The 18,672-nt window shown below is 41.1% G+C and overlaps 1 protein-coding gene across 2 annotated transcripts in view; it reads right to left on the bottom strand.

The window, feature by feature from the left end:
- Positions 1-18,672, bottom strand: part of Ccdc93 (coiled-coil domain containing 93) — a 75,581-nt gene that overhangs the window by 45,483 nt on the left and 11,426 nt on the right. For both annotated transcript variants that reach the window (XM_048330149.1, XM_048330150.1), the window contains exons 4-6: positions 13,660-13,771; positions 7,957-8,055; positions 6,466-6,522 (exon numbers count right to left, since the gene is read on the bottom strand). In XM_048330149.1, coding sequence (XP_048186106.1) covers positions 6,466-6,522; positions 7,957-8,055; positions 13,660-13,771 — 268 coding nt within the window. The remainder of the gene's footprint in view (positions 1-6,465; positions 6,523-7,956; positions 8,056-13,659; positions 13,772-18,672) is intronic.

The raw sequence follows: 18,672 nt of genomic DNA, 5'->3' as shown, positions 1-18,672 counted from the left end.
ATGAATGGCATTACTAAAAATAAGGTGACCCCTCTGTACAGCAGAGAACTCCTGCATCAAGAGATCAAATCTGCATTCCCAGGTCTAGCTGCCAGTAAGGTCACTTGTCAGAACAATACCTCTTGAGCCCACATTCTAAACGACAGGGCAGAAAAGTAGAACAGCACAGCACCTAGGCAGCATCTGTAGCAAATCTCTGATGGCTGCCCTTACAATGATGGTAGACAACTTCTTTACTGAAATAACAGAGCAGACATGAAGCAGCCACTACCAATCTGATATTTTACACCCAAAGGTTCAGTGGATGTGACCACACCCAACTTAGCAGGAAGCAACATTTCTCTAAGTTGCCTCCATTGACCTTAACTGCTCATTCTCATGTCATACCCAACTTTGACATCCCTCAGCCTAGGATTGCCTCCTCCACCAAGAGGTGTGCAGAGTCCTGAAAGATCTCATAAGCGAACAACAACAATAAGTAAGCTGCTCTTGTAACAACCACCAAAGGAAGGCCTGAGATAAGAGCAACAGAAATGCTGAGGGATGTACAGATATTATTTGTGTACTATTTTCCCCAGAAATAGCCTCAGATCTTGTTCCTAGTCTATTTTCCTTTCCATAAACAGGGCTTAGTGTGCAAGCTGACCTCCTGGCCTATGAGATCTAGCACACAATCCATCTCACACAGTTTAATTTGGCAGGTAAGACTAAGGTGTGTTATATAAATAAGCTGAAGACAGCCTCTATATCCTAGCCCCTGAGTTGTCTAATTCTTTGCAGAGATTCTTACCTCAAAATTTGGCCAGCATACCAAACTAAAATTTACGCATATCCAACTGCTTTAAACACATCCAAAATAGGCATATATTTAGCCATTTAAAGAGTGTCTATTTTGCATATTTTTCAAAATGTCATCCTTTAAACTGTTAGTATTTGCTCCAGGACAGTTTGGTAACATCAAGACCTGATTCCTGCCCTTCAGGGATGTGATGAGACTCCCTAAGTACTGTTGAACACATTACCGTATGGCAGAGCCTGCCCCAGGATCCTTGAGATATTTCCTTGCCCTTTTCCACTCTGGACAGTAGCTCTGTGCCTAAAGTCATGGTGAAGCGAGAAAGTCTATGTGAAGCGAGATGTAAATTGATGGATATGGGGGACTGCCTGCTCAGAAGACAAGGAAGTGGGTTCCTGAGTGGCATCTACTCTCACATCTACAAATGGGAAAAGTCACAAGAAATGCCCCAAAAGATAAATAATACCTGTGATTACAGAAATAAGTCAGCAACAAAATGGCAAAACAGGTGCTGAAATGTGTGGCAGAAACTGGGGAAAGTAGAAAAGCAACAGAAACTGTTATGTGGGAGTCAGATATAAAAAAAACAAAACCTGCCTGCCTTTCTCTAGCTCTACAGCTACACAGACAAATTATTATCACTTTTAATGTTTTGTTTTTTCCCCCCAGTACTGGGAATTGAAATCATGGCCATAAAGCTTGCTAAGTTGGTGTGCTACCACTTGAGCCATATTGCTCACCCTTTTTTCATTGGTTATTTTTGAGGTAGGGTCTTGCTTTATGTCTAGACTGGCCTAGACCATGATCCTCCTATTTTTGTGCTTCCTCATTCATCTATGATAACAGGTATGCTCCATCATGTCCAACCACTGTGCTCCCCCATAGCTAGGATAAGGTGAGTATCACATCTTGCCATTGGTTGAAAAGGAATCTTACAAATTTTTCACTCAGGCTAACTACAACTACCTGATTTCTGTCTCCGAAGTATTATTAACCTTTCTGAGCTTCAATTTCCTGATTTATAAAATAGAATAATCTGTAAGTTTATATTGATGAGGTAAATGCCTGACTGGGTGCCAGGCATATAAAAGGCATTCAGCTCAAAGCACATGGAAGCCATGCATATTTTATAAAAGGCAAGAAAGGGCTGGGAATGTCGCTTAACAGTAAGAGTGCTTGCCTAGCATGCACACAGGTCTGGGTTCAATTACTCAGCACTACATAAATAGAGAAAGCTGGAAGTGGTGCTGTGGCTCAAAAGGCAGAGTGCTAGCCTTGAGCAAAACGAAGCCAGGGACAGTGCTCAAGCCCTGAGTCTAAGCCCCAGGACTGGCAAAAAAATAAATAAATAAATAAATAAGAAGGCAAAAAGGCCTGAAAACTTGGCATATGTATGGTTGAACATATTTTATTCCATTATTTTCCCTTCCCAGTGCAATAAAGAGCAGACAAGAAACATTGACAAGATGCCAGAAAGGCAAAACTGAGATATATCTGGAAGCAGAAAACCTGAGCCTTGCAAGCCACACCTGTCACCTAAGACAGGCTTCTTCTTCTTAACAAAGGGAATGATTTTCCTTGAGGGGAATGATAACAAATTGTATGCTGTCCAATTTTGTTATGCTGGGTCACAAAAAAATATGCCAGGAATAAACACTATAGGTTCAGAGTATTTTGCAAACTTTTGGGACTCTCAAGCCAACTAAGAAAGTGCCAGAAGAAGTGACAAGAGAGAGGGATGGAAGGTAAAGGTAATGGAACATAGCTAGGCACCTAAGAAAGCAACTTCTGACATAAGATGTGTTTTCAGTAAATAAGAAAAAAAGAAAGTAAAAACCCACTAGCCAATCCATAAAAATTCTTTAGCATAAATGGTAAAATGTATTGCCATGAAAATGTATTGAAGATAAAGTGCACATATCTACTGCACAATATAAATTCTGCTGTTATTTTCTTTTGTAAAAAATATTTTTATTTCTTTTGTATAGAGGAGTTCACATTTCATAAGTCAGGTAATGAGTACTTTTTTTTTTTTTTTGGCAGTCCGGGCCTTGGACTCAGGGCCTGAGCACTGTCCCTGGCTTCTTTTTGCTCAAGGCTAGCACTCTGCCATTTGAGCCACAGCACCACTTCTGGCTGTTTTCTATATATGTGGTGCTGGAGAATAGAACCCAGGGCTTCATGTATGTGAGCCAAACACTCTTGTCACTAGGCTATATTCCCAGCCCTCTGCTGTTATTTTCTTATTAGCTGAAAACAGTCTTTTATCTAGGGGCTCCTAGCACAGTGATTACAACACTTAGTATTGCATCTACCATGTTCACTGTGACCTTGCACAATCTATGTAGCCTATCTGGGTTTAGTTTCCTCATTTGTAAGGAAGTACTTCCTGTGATAAGAACCAGAGAAATTTTAGATAAAATTAGATCTTGTTTAGGAGCTATTTACTAGTCATTATTATTACCTTCCTAAATGTTATTTCCAAACTGAAGTGGCTTGAAAAAAAAGACCTCCCTCTCCCCGCAAAAAAGGCCAACTTTATTATAAATGAGAAAAAGCAATTTCTTGTCTGATTCTAAAGGCCTGAGCTATTCCAGGTTATGGACATTCAAGGCCATTTCACTGAGAGGGTGGTTGACACCAATACTGATCTCTAAAAACTATGAGTTAATGTAGCCAAATAAAGTATTATTTTCTACTTCCCAGGACTTGCTGAGATTTACAGGTGACGGTATTCAATTAAGCATATAAAAAAGCTTAGCTTGGGCTTATTGTATCTGAATATGTTAAATACAGACTAAGTTTAAAATTCAAATAGTGTAGGCTTTATAGGGAAAATAAAATTTCCCTTCTTCTCCACCTATTGAGTTGCCAGGTCCCTCAAAAGTAATATTGTTACCTAGTTTTCCTACCTTTCCAAAAATGTAATGTCACCTAAAACTGGGGAAGTAACACCATATGCAACTAACTAGGTACTATCTTTCATGAAAAATATTAAGAGGAATCTTTAATAGCATACAAAAGATTCTATTTTTTTATTTTTATTTTTATTTTTTTGCCAGTCCTGGACCTTGGACTCAGGGCCTGAGCACTGTCCCTGGCTTCTCTTTGCTCAAGGCCACAGCGCCACTTCTGGCCATTTTCTATATATGTGGTGCTGGGGAATCGAAGCCAGGGCTTCATGTATACGAGTCAGGCACTCTTGCCACTAGGCCATATTCCCAGCCCAAAAGATTCTATTTTGGCAAGCAAAAAAGTTACAAAATTAAATTAAATTATGATTCTAAGTCAACTTAAAAATACATGAACACATTAGAATGTTAGTTACTATGTTATCTTTGGGACCTGAAATGTCTTCATTGGTCCCCAATGCAGCAATGTTCACAGGTAGATTTAAATGCTGAGAGCTCTGACCTCATTATATACTAGTCTTTTGATGGATTCATACCTCAATGGGCTATTGGAGGGGGTGGAGCTTTAGGAAGTAGAGACTAATTGGAGGAAAAACATCACTAGGGTCATGTCACTGAAGGATTTGTTTTGTTCCCTCCTCTTTCCCCTAGCTCTTTGCCTTCTAGTTGCCATGAGCTGAACAGATTTGCTATACCACACTCTCAATCAGGATGTTCTGCCTTGCCAGAAGCCCAAAGCAATGGGGGTCAAGTGATGATGGACTAAAATCCCTGAAACCAAAATAAATCTTTGCTCCTTATAAGTTGTTATCAGGTATTTTGTCACAGTGATGGAAAGATAGCTAACACATATATAATTAAGCACTAAAAGTAGCTATTTCTGTGTTGAGATTAGTGCTGGTTTTCTTTAGCTTCATCTATCAACCTTTAAAAAAAGAACTTTCAGTCAGGCCTTGATATTGTACATTAGTAAATCCTAGCTACTCAGAAAGTTAAAATCATGAAGATTGAAGTTCAAAGCTAGCCTGGGCAGAGAAGTCCATGAGACTCAAACTCCAATTAACAAGGAAAATACCAGATCAAGTGGTAGAGCACTAGCCATAAGCAAGAAAGCTGAGTGAAAGCACAAGGTTCTGAGTTCAAGCACTAGTACCAAGCATGAAAATGAAAGAAAAGAAACTTTTAGGATGTTCTAAATTGAACACCAAGCTCACAACCAAGAAAGAAAACTACTCTGGTAACCAGGTGCTGGTGGCTCACACTTGTAATCCTAGTTACTCAACCTGAGCAGAAAGGCCATGATACTCTTAATTAATGAATCACTAGAAACTGGAAGAGGAGCTGTGGCTCAAAGTGGTCGAGTGCTAGCCTTGAGCCAAAAAAGCTTAAGAAGAGCACCCAGGCCCTGGGTTCAGGACCAGCACACACACACGCACATACACTCACACAAGCTATTCCAGTGTCACATAATTATCTCTTCTTTCTATTCAATACTGCCACTAAATCAGAAGACAATACCCGATTTCAAGTACCCCTATCTTAAAAGTGTTCAATCCCATCCATTTCAAGATGGAATTAAGTAACACACAGAAATTACAATTACAAAATGACACAGACATGTTTGTTTTACATGAGCATATCTTATCTTTCATCATCAAATGACCGATGTTCTTTTCAGAGAAATTATTTTGGGAAACCACAAATTTACTCTCAAGATGATGCAGTTCCGAATCTTTTATCAAAGAAAGACTCCATAGTTAACTTACAAAGCCATACAAACCAGACAACCTCAATCTTGAAAATTATATGATACAACCCAAGTTATTTACCTGGAATTTAAGCTAGATGACTTTAATAGACTATCAATTATAAAATCAATTATAGCTACCGGTATAAGCATGGCTGAATCCTACACAAAGGATTGAGTAGAATGGTAGGTATGATATGAATTAGACGAAGTGAACAAAACACAAATAACACTAATGCTATTGCTGGAAGAGAGAAATGTACATCAGGCACCGAAGCTTCATTCCTTGAGCTTTAGGAAGACAGAGAGATTGCCTAGGTTGTGTTGTTGTTGTTTTTGGCCAGTCCTGGGCCTTGAACTCAGGGCCTGAGCACTGTCCCTGGCTTCTTTTTGCTCAAGGCTAGCATTCTGCCACGTGAGCCACAGTACCACTTCTGGCCATTTTCTGTATATGTGGTGCTGAGGAATCGAACCCAGTGCTTCATGTATGCGAGGCAAGCACTCTTACCACTAGGCCATATTCCCAGCCTCATTCCTTGAGTTTTGTAAGGCTTCAGGGACCAGAAGTACTACTGACAAGGATCCCATGGCTCTGAGTGTTTTGAAAAGGACCCAAGCTCTAGTCTGCTCCACCATTCTCCATGATGGGGAGGTAGATACACATGTAATACACAGTAATCATGTGTAAAGTGACTTTCCCTCAGAACTACACTGCCTCACCAAATCTATCAAAAGGAAAAAGGTGGTGCAGTAAGTTCAACTTACCACCTCCAGTTTATCTTCTGCTCTCTAGAGCTACGCAAGTCATCCCTGTACTGGGACCAACAAGCATTTGGATACTTTTCCCTTAGTTCCATAAGTGGAACTAAAAACATAGATGTTGGCAGTGGCAGAATCTACCTCACACATCCATTGGAGGTCAGCTCCTAGACAACCCCTGCAATTGACACACTATTTAATCTAAAGGCCTCACACTGTTGGAAGAGAAATACATAGGCAAGAGTACTTACGGAGAGGTCAACAACCGTCTTGATGGCCTTGTCTTTTCTCTTTCTGAAGTCATCATCCTGGAAGACAAAATCCAGGAATTAAGCAAATCCCAGGTAAAGAAAACTAAAGCTGAACACTGGTGGCTCACACCTATAATCTCAGGAGGCTGACATCTAAGGATCAAGGCTGGAAGCCAGCCTGGGCAGAAAAGTTCCTGTGAAACTCTTACCTCCAATTAATTACTAAAGATAACTAGGACTGATGGTGTGACTCAATGTAATGCTGTGGCTCAAAGTGTTAGAGCTGTAGCCTTGAGCAAAACAGCTCAGAAACAGTGCCCAGGCCCCGAGTTCAAGCCCCGTGACCAAAAAAAAAAAAGAATAACTGAATTGTTCAGAAATATACTTTAAAAATGACTTCCCATAACTACTTTGCCTGATATTTCTAACAAATTAGAATATTTTCTCTACAGAAAAAGACTGGGACTAGTGAAGATGTCTTCAAAAGATCCAGTAAGGGGCTGGGGATATGGCCTAGTGGCAAGAGTGCTTGCTTCGTATACATGAGGCCCTGGGTTCAATTCCCCAGCACCACATATACAGAAAATGGCCAGAAGTGGCACTGTGGCTCAAGTGGCAGAGTGCTAGCCTTGAGCAAAAAGAAGCCAGGGACAGTGCTCAGGCCCTGAGTCCAAGTCCCAGGACTGGCCAAAAAAAAAAACAAAAACAAAAACAAAAACAAAAAGATCCAGTAAGAGAAAAATAGGTCATGGAGAATAGTGCTTAAGACAACTATTCTCATTCAAATCCTAGTAAGCACTGACATTTCAGGTAAGTTAACCAAATTTGAAGCTTCAGTTCCTCCATCTCCCATACCTATCTGAGAATAGGCAAAGAATAGAAGGACTGCCATATACTAAGATTTTGACAGTGTTTTAGCTATTATTATAATTGTTAAAAATTGTTAGTAATGTCTCTCATAAGTGGTTACTCCAAGAACCTTATACAAAAATAGGACCTTATAATTTAATAAAAGTTCTGGATCAAAGGGCAAAATTTAGAGAAAAATGACAAAATTGTAGTGCTTCACACTCAGTGGCATTTAAAAAGCTGTTCTAAAATAGTGGAACAATGAGTGAATTAATTCAGCAGTGATACTCACTAGACACTACGTTGCAAATGGATTTTACAACGTGGGGAGAGATTCCACAGGAAAAAACTGGGAGAAAATGAGGGAGGGAGTGACAATGTTCAAAAAGAAATGTACTCATTAACTGACTTATGTTAGTGTAAATCCCTCTGAATATTACTTTTAGAACTTTAAAAAAAAAAAGAGTTGTTCTAACAAGCCATCAGGCTCCTCTTCAATGCTGGGGTGAAACCAAGGCAGGGCAGAGATGCCTAGAGCCTAAGCTACACTGCCTCTTCCTGAGTGTCTCTGAGTAGATGCTAATGCTGTTCGGCTAATGTATTCAGCTAATGCTGAACAAGAATGAAGGACACAATACTGACCTCCGGGAGACTGTAGGTTTTCTGGAACTGGGCTACAGAGTAGGAGCGGATGTAGTCACCCATCTCTTCTTTTGTTTCTATAGCTCGTTTCACCAGCCACTGGGAGAGAAAGTGAGGAAAGATGAGTTGAAAAGAAAGAAACTTCATTGTATTGAAGGCTACTCAGAGACAACATACTTGTGAGTTCAAATTGGCAAGGCTGAACCAACTAGGTGAAAAGAAAAAGAACAGAGTAGAATAAACAAAGAAAACAAAACAAAACAAAACCCATCAGCACATACTAAGACAGGCTACTCTAGAGGAAAAGCAATTGGCTAGGCACCAGAAATTCTAAGACATAGTGGGACCAGTGCCAAGTAGCTGCACACATGCTTTAAAGCTGTACCTCACATCATTAGACATCAGTTTGCCTCTCTATAAAGGAAAGATATATTCCATGACATTTCTGATGGCACGGAGCTACTATAGGAGTGAAAAATATCGTAATACTAGAGTGATCTGAAAGTACCTGAAGCACAAGGCTGATAGCTGATAGAATATCTTTCCACTACTGGTGCAAATGACTGATCTTACTGTAAACCTCCCTATTTCCTGTGCTGCTTGCACCACAGACAGGGTATTCTCCATGGAGAATAACAAGTATAACTGTTCCTTCAACAGATGAAAAAAATCCTGATATTCAGAGGAGAGAACACTACGTACTACGTCAAGAGCCCACTGGATTAGCCCAACATTCTCTCTTCTATCTCATGACATTTCCAAGGAAGAGTCAGTGGCCAACTGTAACTGAACCCAAGGCACACACAGATTATGTATTTGCTCACTGATCTGTAGCTGCAAAAATGTAAAGCTGGGAGTCAATACTTGGAGGCCTTTTCACAACAGATCGTGAGGCAAATGGGTATTAATAAATGTTTCCTTGCTCCACTGAGTTGACAACTGGAAGCAACTACTCTTTTCTTTACCCAACTTAAAACCCCGTGTATAACTATACTTCCCCCCTCCCTGCCCCCCATATTCTGTCAGAGATGCAGGTGGTGAGGTAAGGTATTGAGTGCAGAAAAAGCCTTTGATGCTTCTTCCTGGTATTCATTCACTTCCTTCATCACTGAAGGACATAGTTGCCACTCTCTACAACAAAGCAGCTACATCTGCAAAGCAGTTTGGAGGTAGTATAAAAGCATAGCACCACTTGTGAGGTCTGTCTAGGCAAGTAGACACATGGCCCGTGCAAGATGCTAGTACAAAGGGCCTTGTTTAGAAGACAGTAACTCTAGTAAAAGACATGTTTTGGAATTAGTGGTTCAGGCTAGGGTGGCTGCAGGTAACTATGTACCATGTACCCTATGTACCATAGAGTGTAATCCTATGAAAAATGCTCTTTTCTGGTTAATATCTTTCATTTTGTTTTACTACTCTACAGTACCCTGCCTCCAAATAATGACCTCAGGTACCAACTTAAATCACAAGTGGAGGTGGCAAATGAGGCAGTATTCAGAACCACTTAGCCTCCCATTCTCATTCTCACCCAAGACCATTCGTGGACAACTAAAGCAGCTGCCTCAGTGCTCAACTCAATTTAGTTCTGTTTTCATTTAGGTCTCAAGACCCAGTTTCTGATCCTTCATGTCTGTTTCATTTTCAGATGTGCCTCCATGAATCAGATATACTTAACCGATACAACAAGGATATAGTTATTCCTGGTCTGGATCCTGAAACAAGTGATTGGGTATGGAGTCCCAGGAGTCTCCCAGCATGAAGAAAGGGGCCTTCTGGACAGGCAGGCTGTGCCAGAGCTCCCCTAGCATGAGACAAGTACATACTTCATGGTACTCATGTCTAGCATGGAAGAAAAAAGATGTATCCTAGACTGCCAGTGCCTGGAAGTTAGATCCATTTTCTTCTCAGCTAACTTTCTTTCTTTCTTTTTTTAAAAAATTATTATCAAACTGAATTACAGGGAGGTTACAGTTTCATACCTTAGGCATTGGATACATTTCTTTTTTTTTTTTTTTTTTTTTTTTTTTTTTGCCAGTCCTGGGCTTTGGACTCAGGGCCTGAGCACTGTCCCTGGCTTCTTCCCGCTCAAGGCTAGCACTCTGCCACTTGAGCCACAGCGCCGCTTCTGGCCGTTTTCTGTATATGTGGTGCTGGGGAATCGAACCTAGGGCCTCGTGTATCTGAGGCAGGCACTCTTGCCACTAGGCCATATCCCCAGCCCCTGGATACATTTCTTGTACTGTTTGTTACCTCCTCCCTCGTTCCCCCTCCCCCCTCCCCATTTTCCTTCCCCCGCCATGAGTTGTTCAGTTCATTTACACCAAACAGTTTGTAAGTATTGCTTTTGTAGTTGTTTGTCTTTTTTTACCCTGTGTCTCTCAAATTTGGTATTCCCTTTCAATTTCCTAGTTCTAACACCAGTATACACAGTTTCCAATATACTCAGATAACATACAGAGATAGTGTAAGTACAACCACAGGAGGGTGATACAAGAAGATCATCATTAATTGAAGCTACAGTTACATATGGCACGTTGAATGTAGTTACAACTGTGATATAACAATCGTTTCCATAATGTGGAGTTCATTTCACTTAGCATCATCTTATGTGTTCATAAGGGTACAGCTACTGGGCTCTTGTGATCCTCTGCTGTGACTTGCCTAAACCTGTGCTAATTATTCCCTATTTGGGAGACCATAGAGTCCATGTTTCTTTGGGTCCAGCTCACTTCACTTAGTATAATTTTTTCCAAGTCCTTCCATTTCCTTACAAATGGGGCAATGTCATTCTTTCTGATAGAGGCATAAAATTCCATTGTGTATACGTACCACATTTTCCTGATCCATTCCTCTACTGAGGGGCATCTGGGTTGGTTCCAGATTCTAGCTATTACAAATTGTGCTGCGATGAACATTGTTGTGCTGGTGGCTTTAGTGTGATTTTGTTTGTGGTCTTTTGGATAGATACCCAAAAGTGGGGCTGCTGGGTCATAGGGGAGTTCTATGTTTAGCCTTCTGAGGAATCTCCATACCGCTTGGCTTGCCAGAGTGGCTGAACCAGTATACATTCCCACCAACAATGAAGTAGGGTTCCCTTTTGGCCACATCCCCTCCAACAGTAGTTATTGTAAGTTTTCTTGATATAGGACATTCTTACTGGGGTGAGATGGAATCTCAATGTTGTTTGGATTTGCATTTCTTTTATGGCCAGTGATATAGAGCACTTTTTCATATGTCTCTTGGCCATTCCCATTTCCTCTTCAGAGAAGTCTCTTTTTAAGTCTTTAGCCCACTTGATGAGGGGCTATTGGTTCTTTGCGGTTTTGTTTTGGATGAAGGTAATTTTTTTAGTTCTGCATATATTTTAGATATGAGGCCTTTGTCCGTTGAATGGCTGGTAAAGATCTTCTCCTAATCTGTGGGCTTTCTGTTTATCTTTCAGCTAACTTTCAGAGTGTTACTGTAGCTTTGCCAAATGTTGTGAATATGAGAGATCATGTCAGACAACTATGTTAACAGTTCCCAATTACTTACTGTTCTCTGACTAACCTTTCACTAGTGCCTAGAAAGCAGGAAAAACCTTCAGACAGGTGGGAGTTTTTCATAATGCTAAATGTATTCAATTTGAAGTACTGTCCTCTTGTCTGAGATCAGGTATTAAATGGTCTTTTAGGAAATGACGGAGAAAGCAACATAGTAGCTACCTTTAAAAATGTTCTTTCTTACCTGGCAAACTACAAGTGCAAGCTCCAGGTTAACCTCTATTTCTGCTTTCAAGTTTTATAGGCCCACGAACTAAGCAATGTGGCAATTACTCACCCATGCTTTCCTGTCCAGACAGGAGTGTCTCTAGCACAGTACTCACAGTATGAAACACCAACAGGACCTCAAATGTCCAAGCTGATTGGGAAGATCATTTCTCACTCATCTTCTGATATCTGGAATCAATGTGCTGCCCCCACTACTTTAGCATGGTCTGGAGTAAGATCTAATGCTTAGACATCCAGGCTTTAGGAGAAAGGTCAACAGCTTTACAGTATGACTCTTAGAGGTTTCTGTAATCAACATCTGGCCCTAAACTCACCCTTTCACAAAAAGGATCAGGTACTATCTCCTTGCCTCACAGAGACAGAAGTCTAATGACAATATAAATCAAATTCTGAGTTAAACTCTCAGTCTCAAATTTATTAATATTACTTATGAATTTACAAAATCGATGGCATTTCATTCCACTAGACTTAGCAAGTAAATAATAAGAGAAGCCAGTATTTGGTACATTTAGAGTACTTAAAAGATGAGCCAGTCCTTCTTCTAAGTTCTCTACACATATCAATTATTTCTCATCCTATCAAGTATACACTATTATTCTCCATATTTAACAAATGAGAAGTTAAGTCATTTCCCAAGGCCCACAACTAGGAAGTTGCAGAGGTGCAATGGGAACATAGAAGTCTGGAGGCAATGCTCTTACATAGCCCTAATGTGGAATTAGAAGATTTTTCAGGCAAAGGCTATGCAGCAATTTTCTCAGCAGCTTCAAGAGTGGTAGAGTAGGAAAGGCATAAGACCTGAGATACAGAGGTTAGATGGGTATTCTTAGTTGTCCATTCCCTAGTTATCTGTCCTTTATCAGACTTCCTAATCTCACCTTCCTCAAAGGTAAGACAGGAATTGTAATAGATGCTTTGAACACTGCTAAGTTCAGAATTAATGTACTATCTACAGGCATACTACCACTTGTTGGTCTTGGAATTAGGCCAAGATCCATTCAGTGTGTGTGTGTGTGTGTGTGTGTGTGTGTGTGTGTGTGTGTGTTTTGATTTGTTGGTTTTAGTGAGTTTATTTACTGTTATGTATTCCATACCCTGAAATAAATACTACTTTCTCATCTATTTCTCATTTACAAATAAACTAAAAACTGTTTTATACTTTGTATAAAAATACTGCCAGGTGCTGGTGGTTCATGCCTATAATCTTAGCTACTCAGGAAGGTGAGATCTAAGGATCACAGTTCAAAGCCAACCTGGGCAGGAAAGTCAGTGAGACTCTTATCTCTAATAAACTACTCAGAAAAAAACAAAACAAAACAGAAGTGGTTTGGAAACCGTCTATACTGGTATTAGAACTAGGAAATTGAAAGGGAATACCAAAATCAAGAGACACAGGGTAAAAAAAGACAAACAACTACAAAAGCAATACTTGCAAAACTGTTTGGTGTAAGTGAACTGAACACCTCATGGGGGGAAAGGGAAAGGGGGCGGAGGGAGGGGGGAATGAGGGACGAGGTAACAAACAGTACAAGAAATGTATCCAATGCCTAACATATGAAACTATAACCTCTCTGTACATCAGTTTAATAATAAAAATTTGGAACAAAAAACAAAAAACAGAAGTGGTGCTGTGGCTGTAGTGGTAAGAGTGCCAGCCTTGAGCAAAACAAAGTTCAGGAATAGAGCTATGGCCCTGAGTTCAAGCTCTAGGACAGGCACCATAAACAAACAAACAAATGTAATGTTCCATAAAACTAAAAAAAAAAAAAAGATGATAGCATGAAAAGGGAATAAGGAGTGGCAGAGGGCAACATTACCATGTCCTGCTGTACAAATCCACACCATACCCACTAGATCTAGGATCCAGGCCTCAAAGCCAGATGTGTTTCATGAACTGCAGTTTGTGGGCTAGGAAGCATACAGAAGATCTCACCTGCACAACAGGAAATATGTGGATGAAGTCCATGCCCTGGATCTGGTGGGGCTCTAGCTGGTGTGGGCACTTCATCTTCGGAAGGACAGAGACAATCTTTTCAGAGAGAGCTCTGTGCAGGGAAAACAATGCAGATGAGAACACTCTGAGTGGCGTAAAGACATTGCTCAAGCCTGGGCAGGAGCCCAGAACCATAGTAATGTCAGAACATTCCCTTGACTGACTGCAAAGTGAGAAAAAGCACACAGTTAAGGGATGTGCACAAAGGTTATAAGTCTTTTATTCTAAGATTTTGTTCTTCCTACTTTTTTAAATGTTAAAACTTTTTTTTTTTTTTTTTTTTTTGCCCCAGCACTGGGTACTGAAGCCAGGGCTTGTGCTTATTAAGCAAGCACTCTGCCTCTTAGGGTATATTCTCAGCCATTTTTTGGTTTTTGTGTTTGTTTGTTTTTCTTTTGCCAGTCCTGGGGCTTGAACTCAGGACCTGAGCACCATTCCTGGCTTCTTTTTGCTCAAGGTTAGCACTCTACCACTTGAGCCACAGCTCTACTTCTGCCTTTTTCTGTTTATGTGGTGCTAAGGAATCGAACCCAGGGTTTTATGCATGCTAGGCAAGCACTCTACTGCTAAGCCAAATTCCAAGCCCTGGTTGTTGTTGTTGTTTTTTTTTTTCTTGCCAGTCCTGGGGCTTGGGACTCAGGGCATGAACACTGAACCTGGCTTCTTTTTGCTCGAGGCTAGCACTCTGCCAACTTGAGCCAGAGTGCCACTTCTGGCCTTTTCTATATATGTGGTGCTGAGGAATCGAACCTAGGGCTTCATGTATAGGAGGCAAGCTTTCTTGCCCCTAGGCCATATTCCCAGCCCCCCCACCCCCCACCCCCGTTTTTGTTTTTTGAGATAGAATCTCAACTAATTTGCCTGATTGGGTTTGAAGTCATGATCCTGTTATCTCCTACTTATCTGGAATTTCAGGGGTGTGTCACTATGCCCAGCATTTTTATTGTTTTCTTTAAGAACACCAATGCTGCTTTTGAGTCTTCTCACAGTGAGTGAGGTCTTTTCTCTTTTCTCCAGTGAGGCATGGTAGGTGGTCAATAGACTTTCCTCTGTTATATTCTATTCAGCAGGATGAGAGCTCCCCCCAGTGGCAACGTATCTGTTTGTGTAGAGTAACAGATTATCCACCATTCAGTAGTTTAACATCTAGAGGCTGAGACCCTCAGAACCACCAAGTCCAACCCCTTGCCTTTGACACAGTTCTCCTTGCCACTTCTCAGAACCAGCCTACTCATACAGGTCATAAAAGACCTGATATAGGGAAAGATAAAGCCAGTGGACTTCAGGGTTTATAGCCCTTTTAAACTTGCCTCCCCCAAAACACTGGGAAGTCATGAAGCACTAATTCTGCTAGGAGAGGAACATGGAAGGAAACACTAGCAGGATATGTGTAGGGTAATGGGGACAAAATCAGGAAGATTTCTTACAAAGGTACACCAGTCCCAATTGGGCCCCTGGATCTCATCATGGATCCTCCAAATTCCTAAAAATCAGGAACTACAGAGGTCACCAAACAGGTCCTAGCTAAGATTTTAGCATAATCACATTAAGGGGGCTTGGTCAGACTTTATATTTACCTATTTAGCATAGCTGGCATCAAACTTGCAATCCTCTTGTGTTAGCCTCCTGAGTATTAGGCCATTACCTTCAGCCAACTCCCTAGTTGTTAACTGCTCAGTACACTTTTCCTTTCATTGAAAACCATTTAATAGGGAATGAATTCAACCTGGATCTGATTCCAGGCTCCCACGCCCACTCTGGGACTTTTAGCAGGCAAGTCACCTAGTCCAATACTCATTTCATAAGATAATGAGCAACTACTGCATCCTACCTGTGTTGTGAAGGTTAAATAGTACAATATATGGCATAGTGCTAAGACACAGGTTTCCCTTTGCCTGGGACCATCTTCCCTCAAGTCTCGGCTCCTATAACATCCCACCCTGAATATCCTACTTAAAACATGAATTGTCTTCTACCTGATGTCTCTCCCTGTAATACTCTTCTTAAAAATTTTGGTGGGGGGCTGGGGATATAGCCTAGTGGCAAGAGTGCCTGCCTCGGATACACGAGGCCCTAGGTTCGATTCCCCAGCACCACATATACAGAAAACGGCCAGAAGCGGCGCTGTCGCTCAAGTGGCAGAGTGCTAGCCTTGAGCGGGAAGAAGCCAGGGACAGTGCTCAGGCCCTGAGTCCAAGGCCCAGGACTGGCCAAAAAAAAAAAAAAACAAAAAATTTGGTGGGGCTGGGAATGTGGCTTGGCGATGGAGTGTTTACTTAGCATGCATGAAGCCCTGGGTTCGATTCCTCAGCACCACATAAGCAGAAAAAGCTGGATGTGGCACTGTGCTTTAAGTGGTAGAGTGCTAGCCTTGAGCAAAAAGAAGCCAGGGACAGTGTTCAGGCTGAGTTCATGCCCCAGGGCTGGCAAAAAAAAATATGTGTGTGTGTGTGTGTGTGTGTGTGTGTGTGTGTGTGTGTGTGTAAAATCTTCCTCTTTTAATCATTACCATTACATATCTTACTTCTATATAACACATACTTCTTATGAAACACAGACTTATCAATGCAGAGAAGACCACTCTGAAGAATCTCAAAACTTAAGCAGCATCTTTCCAGGAAATAAAACTAAAGTGTAGAACAGGCAAGAAATAAGCATTATGCTTTGTTTCTTTTGACAAAATATGAATTTTATTTAACTTCATGGACATAATATCTCTGTAATAAAAAATAAAAAGGTTAAAAAAATCCTCTCTAGATTTGGCACAATGGAGGAGTACAGAGCCATACACAAGGACTGTGCAGTGCCTTCTAGGAAGGTTCTTTCTATGGGCAGCTCAGTGAGTAGCCACACCCCCAAATGGCAGATATTAGGGATACAGGGTTGTGTTGCTCACAGTTAGAACTAAGAAAAACATGACTGTGCTAAATAATATTCTTTTTCTAAAAATCACATAGTATAGGTATTTTATTTTATAAATAACATTACATATAATAAATACCATAAGTATACATTATATAATAAAATATGTAAATATATTTTTTGACAGTGATAGGGTTTGACTCTCAGAACCTTACTCTGGCTAGTGCCAAGATTAAGAAATATCTGTCATGAGCAGTGGCGTTTTGTATCTCTGCTTCCTGGCTGCTATGGTGTGATCTGCTGTTCTGTCACTTACTCTCTATAGTTATGGACAGAAACTGTGAACCTAAATGAGAATTTCCTTTTCCTTATTTATGTCAGGTTGGCAGAGTCATGACAGAGCTAATACATACACACATCTAAATATTGATCTTCTGGGCCTCTTTTTATACTTTGGATAGATAAGTACTAAAATATTAACTTAAATAGGAACTTTTTAACTTCCAGTACTTAGAACGTGGCAGGCACACAAATAAGATTTCTTTAGCAATTCTTCCTAGAAAACCTATGTGCTTGTACTGCCATCTCTGCTATAGCTCCTCATTTGCCTCATCCCTTTTAGTCTAAGGTGCTGAGATGTACCCTTGCACTGCAGTGCAAAAGATATCTTTAACGGACCCGGGACAGGATCTGAAGAATTCTGGAGAATTGGAGTTGATGACAAGACTTCCAGTCTGGCCCTTCCAACTGTTCCCAAACAGACCACTTTTCAATTTCTCTGGACCATTCTGACAACCACAGACAACCCCATAACATATAAACCTTTTTGTTTTGGATGTTGCCACTGATGATACCCATCTTAACACACTCTCCTGGCTTGACAACATTGACAAATGTCTAGGCACCCTGTATTCCCAAACACTGGAGGATGGAGTCCCCAGGAGCCATCTACTGAGGCTGCTGTTTTGCCTGGCTAGGAGGATCATCTGAAAAAACCCTCTGGGCTTTCTGAGAAACATCCCACCCTCCTAAGTCCCTGTACAGTAGATACGGCTGGCTCCTGTTTTGGCCTCAAAGGATAGTCATCAGCCAAGATCCTACTTGATTTCTGACCGCTAATGAATAAGTTTATTGTTACCCCCCTCCCCTGCCCCAAGGAGGTGGAGGGCAGATCCAGCATACTTCCTCCCTTTGAACCTCAGGTGCACACACCCTCCCCAATGAGCAGTGATGATGACCATGTAACCAATGTGGTCCTCCATTCATCACCTGGGGCTTACATGCTGTATACAACCACTGCACCCCCTCACATCTTTGACAATATAGCCCTAAAAATCAGGCAAATTACCCAAGCCTGTATCTCCTATAGAAGTAATTGAAGGTAGAGACACTGGTAATCAGGTGGCCAAGAAGTATTCAACAGCCAGAGAGACTAAAGCAAGGAACAGCATGGTGTCTTCAGAGGTTACCATGGGATCTAACTCAAGCCCTCTCAACACTACTGTACCTCCTGCGGCCAGATAGAGGTCAACAACAGAAGACAATCAACTGCTCCAGGCCCACTCAAAGACCAAGAATGAGCACCAGGAAAAACAGCACAAGACGTCCCTAATGCCCATCACCTCGACTATACAAACATAGAGGGACAAACTTTTATACCTTTAAAAACAGTACTGAAAATAGCACCTACCAGCTCTCCACAAGTTGAGGGAAAAGTTGTTGGAAACATCATCACAAACACTAGCTCATCAGCATATGATGTAAAATTAGACAGGTCCTCCTCAAAGATCACTAAGAGGATATCATTTGACCTTAGCCCCAGTAGAGCTGAGCATGAAGTCACTAAACACCTGGCTGCCATGGATGCAGCCAAGGAGCTGGAATGGGGCAAAGCTACTTCTCTTATCATGAGTGTATATAAAACCTCAAACCTCCAAAAGGCAAAGGGAAAAGTCACTAGAAGCCAGGTTTCCAAAGCTACTTTGGGAATAGAAGGTTTATAACAAGATGGGACCACCTTGCTCAAAAAGAGCATGCAAGAAACAGAGCCCCTGATCAGCTGCGGCCAGAGCCGTGGACATCCAGGCCATT

Source organism: Perognathus longimembris, chromosome 20, assembly GCF_023159225.1.
Source record: "Perognathus longimembris pacificus isolate PPM17 chromosome 20, ASM2315922v1, whole genome shotgun sequence".
Taxonomy (NCBI): domain Eukaryota; kingdom Metazoa; phylum Chordata; class Mammalia; order Rodentia; family Heteromyidae; genus Perognathus; species Perognathus longimembris.
Note: the sequence above shows the minus strand (reverse complement) of the source record. Positions and strands in the feature narration are given on the sequence as shown.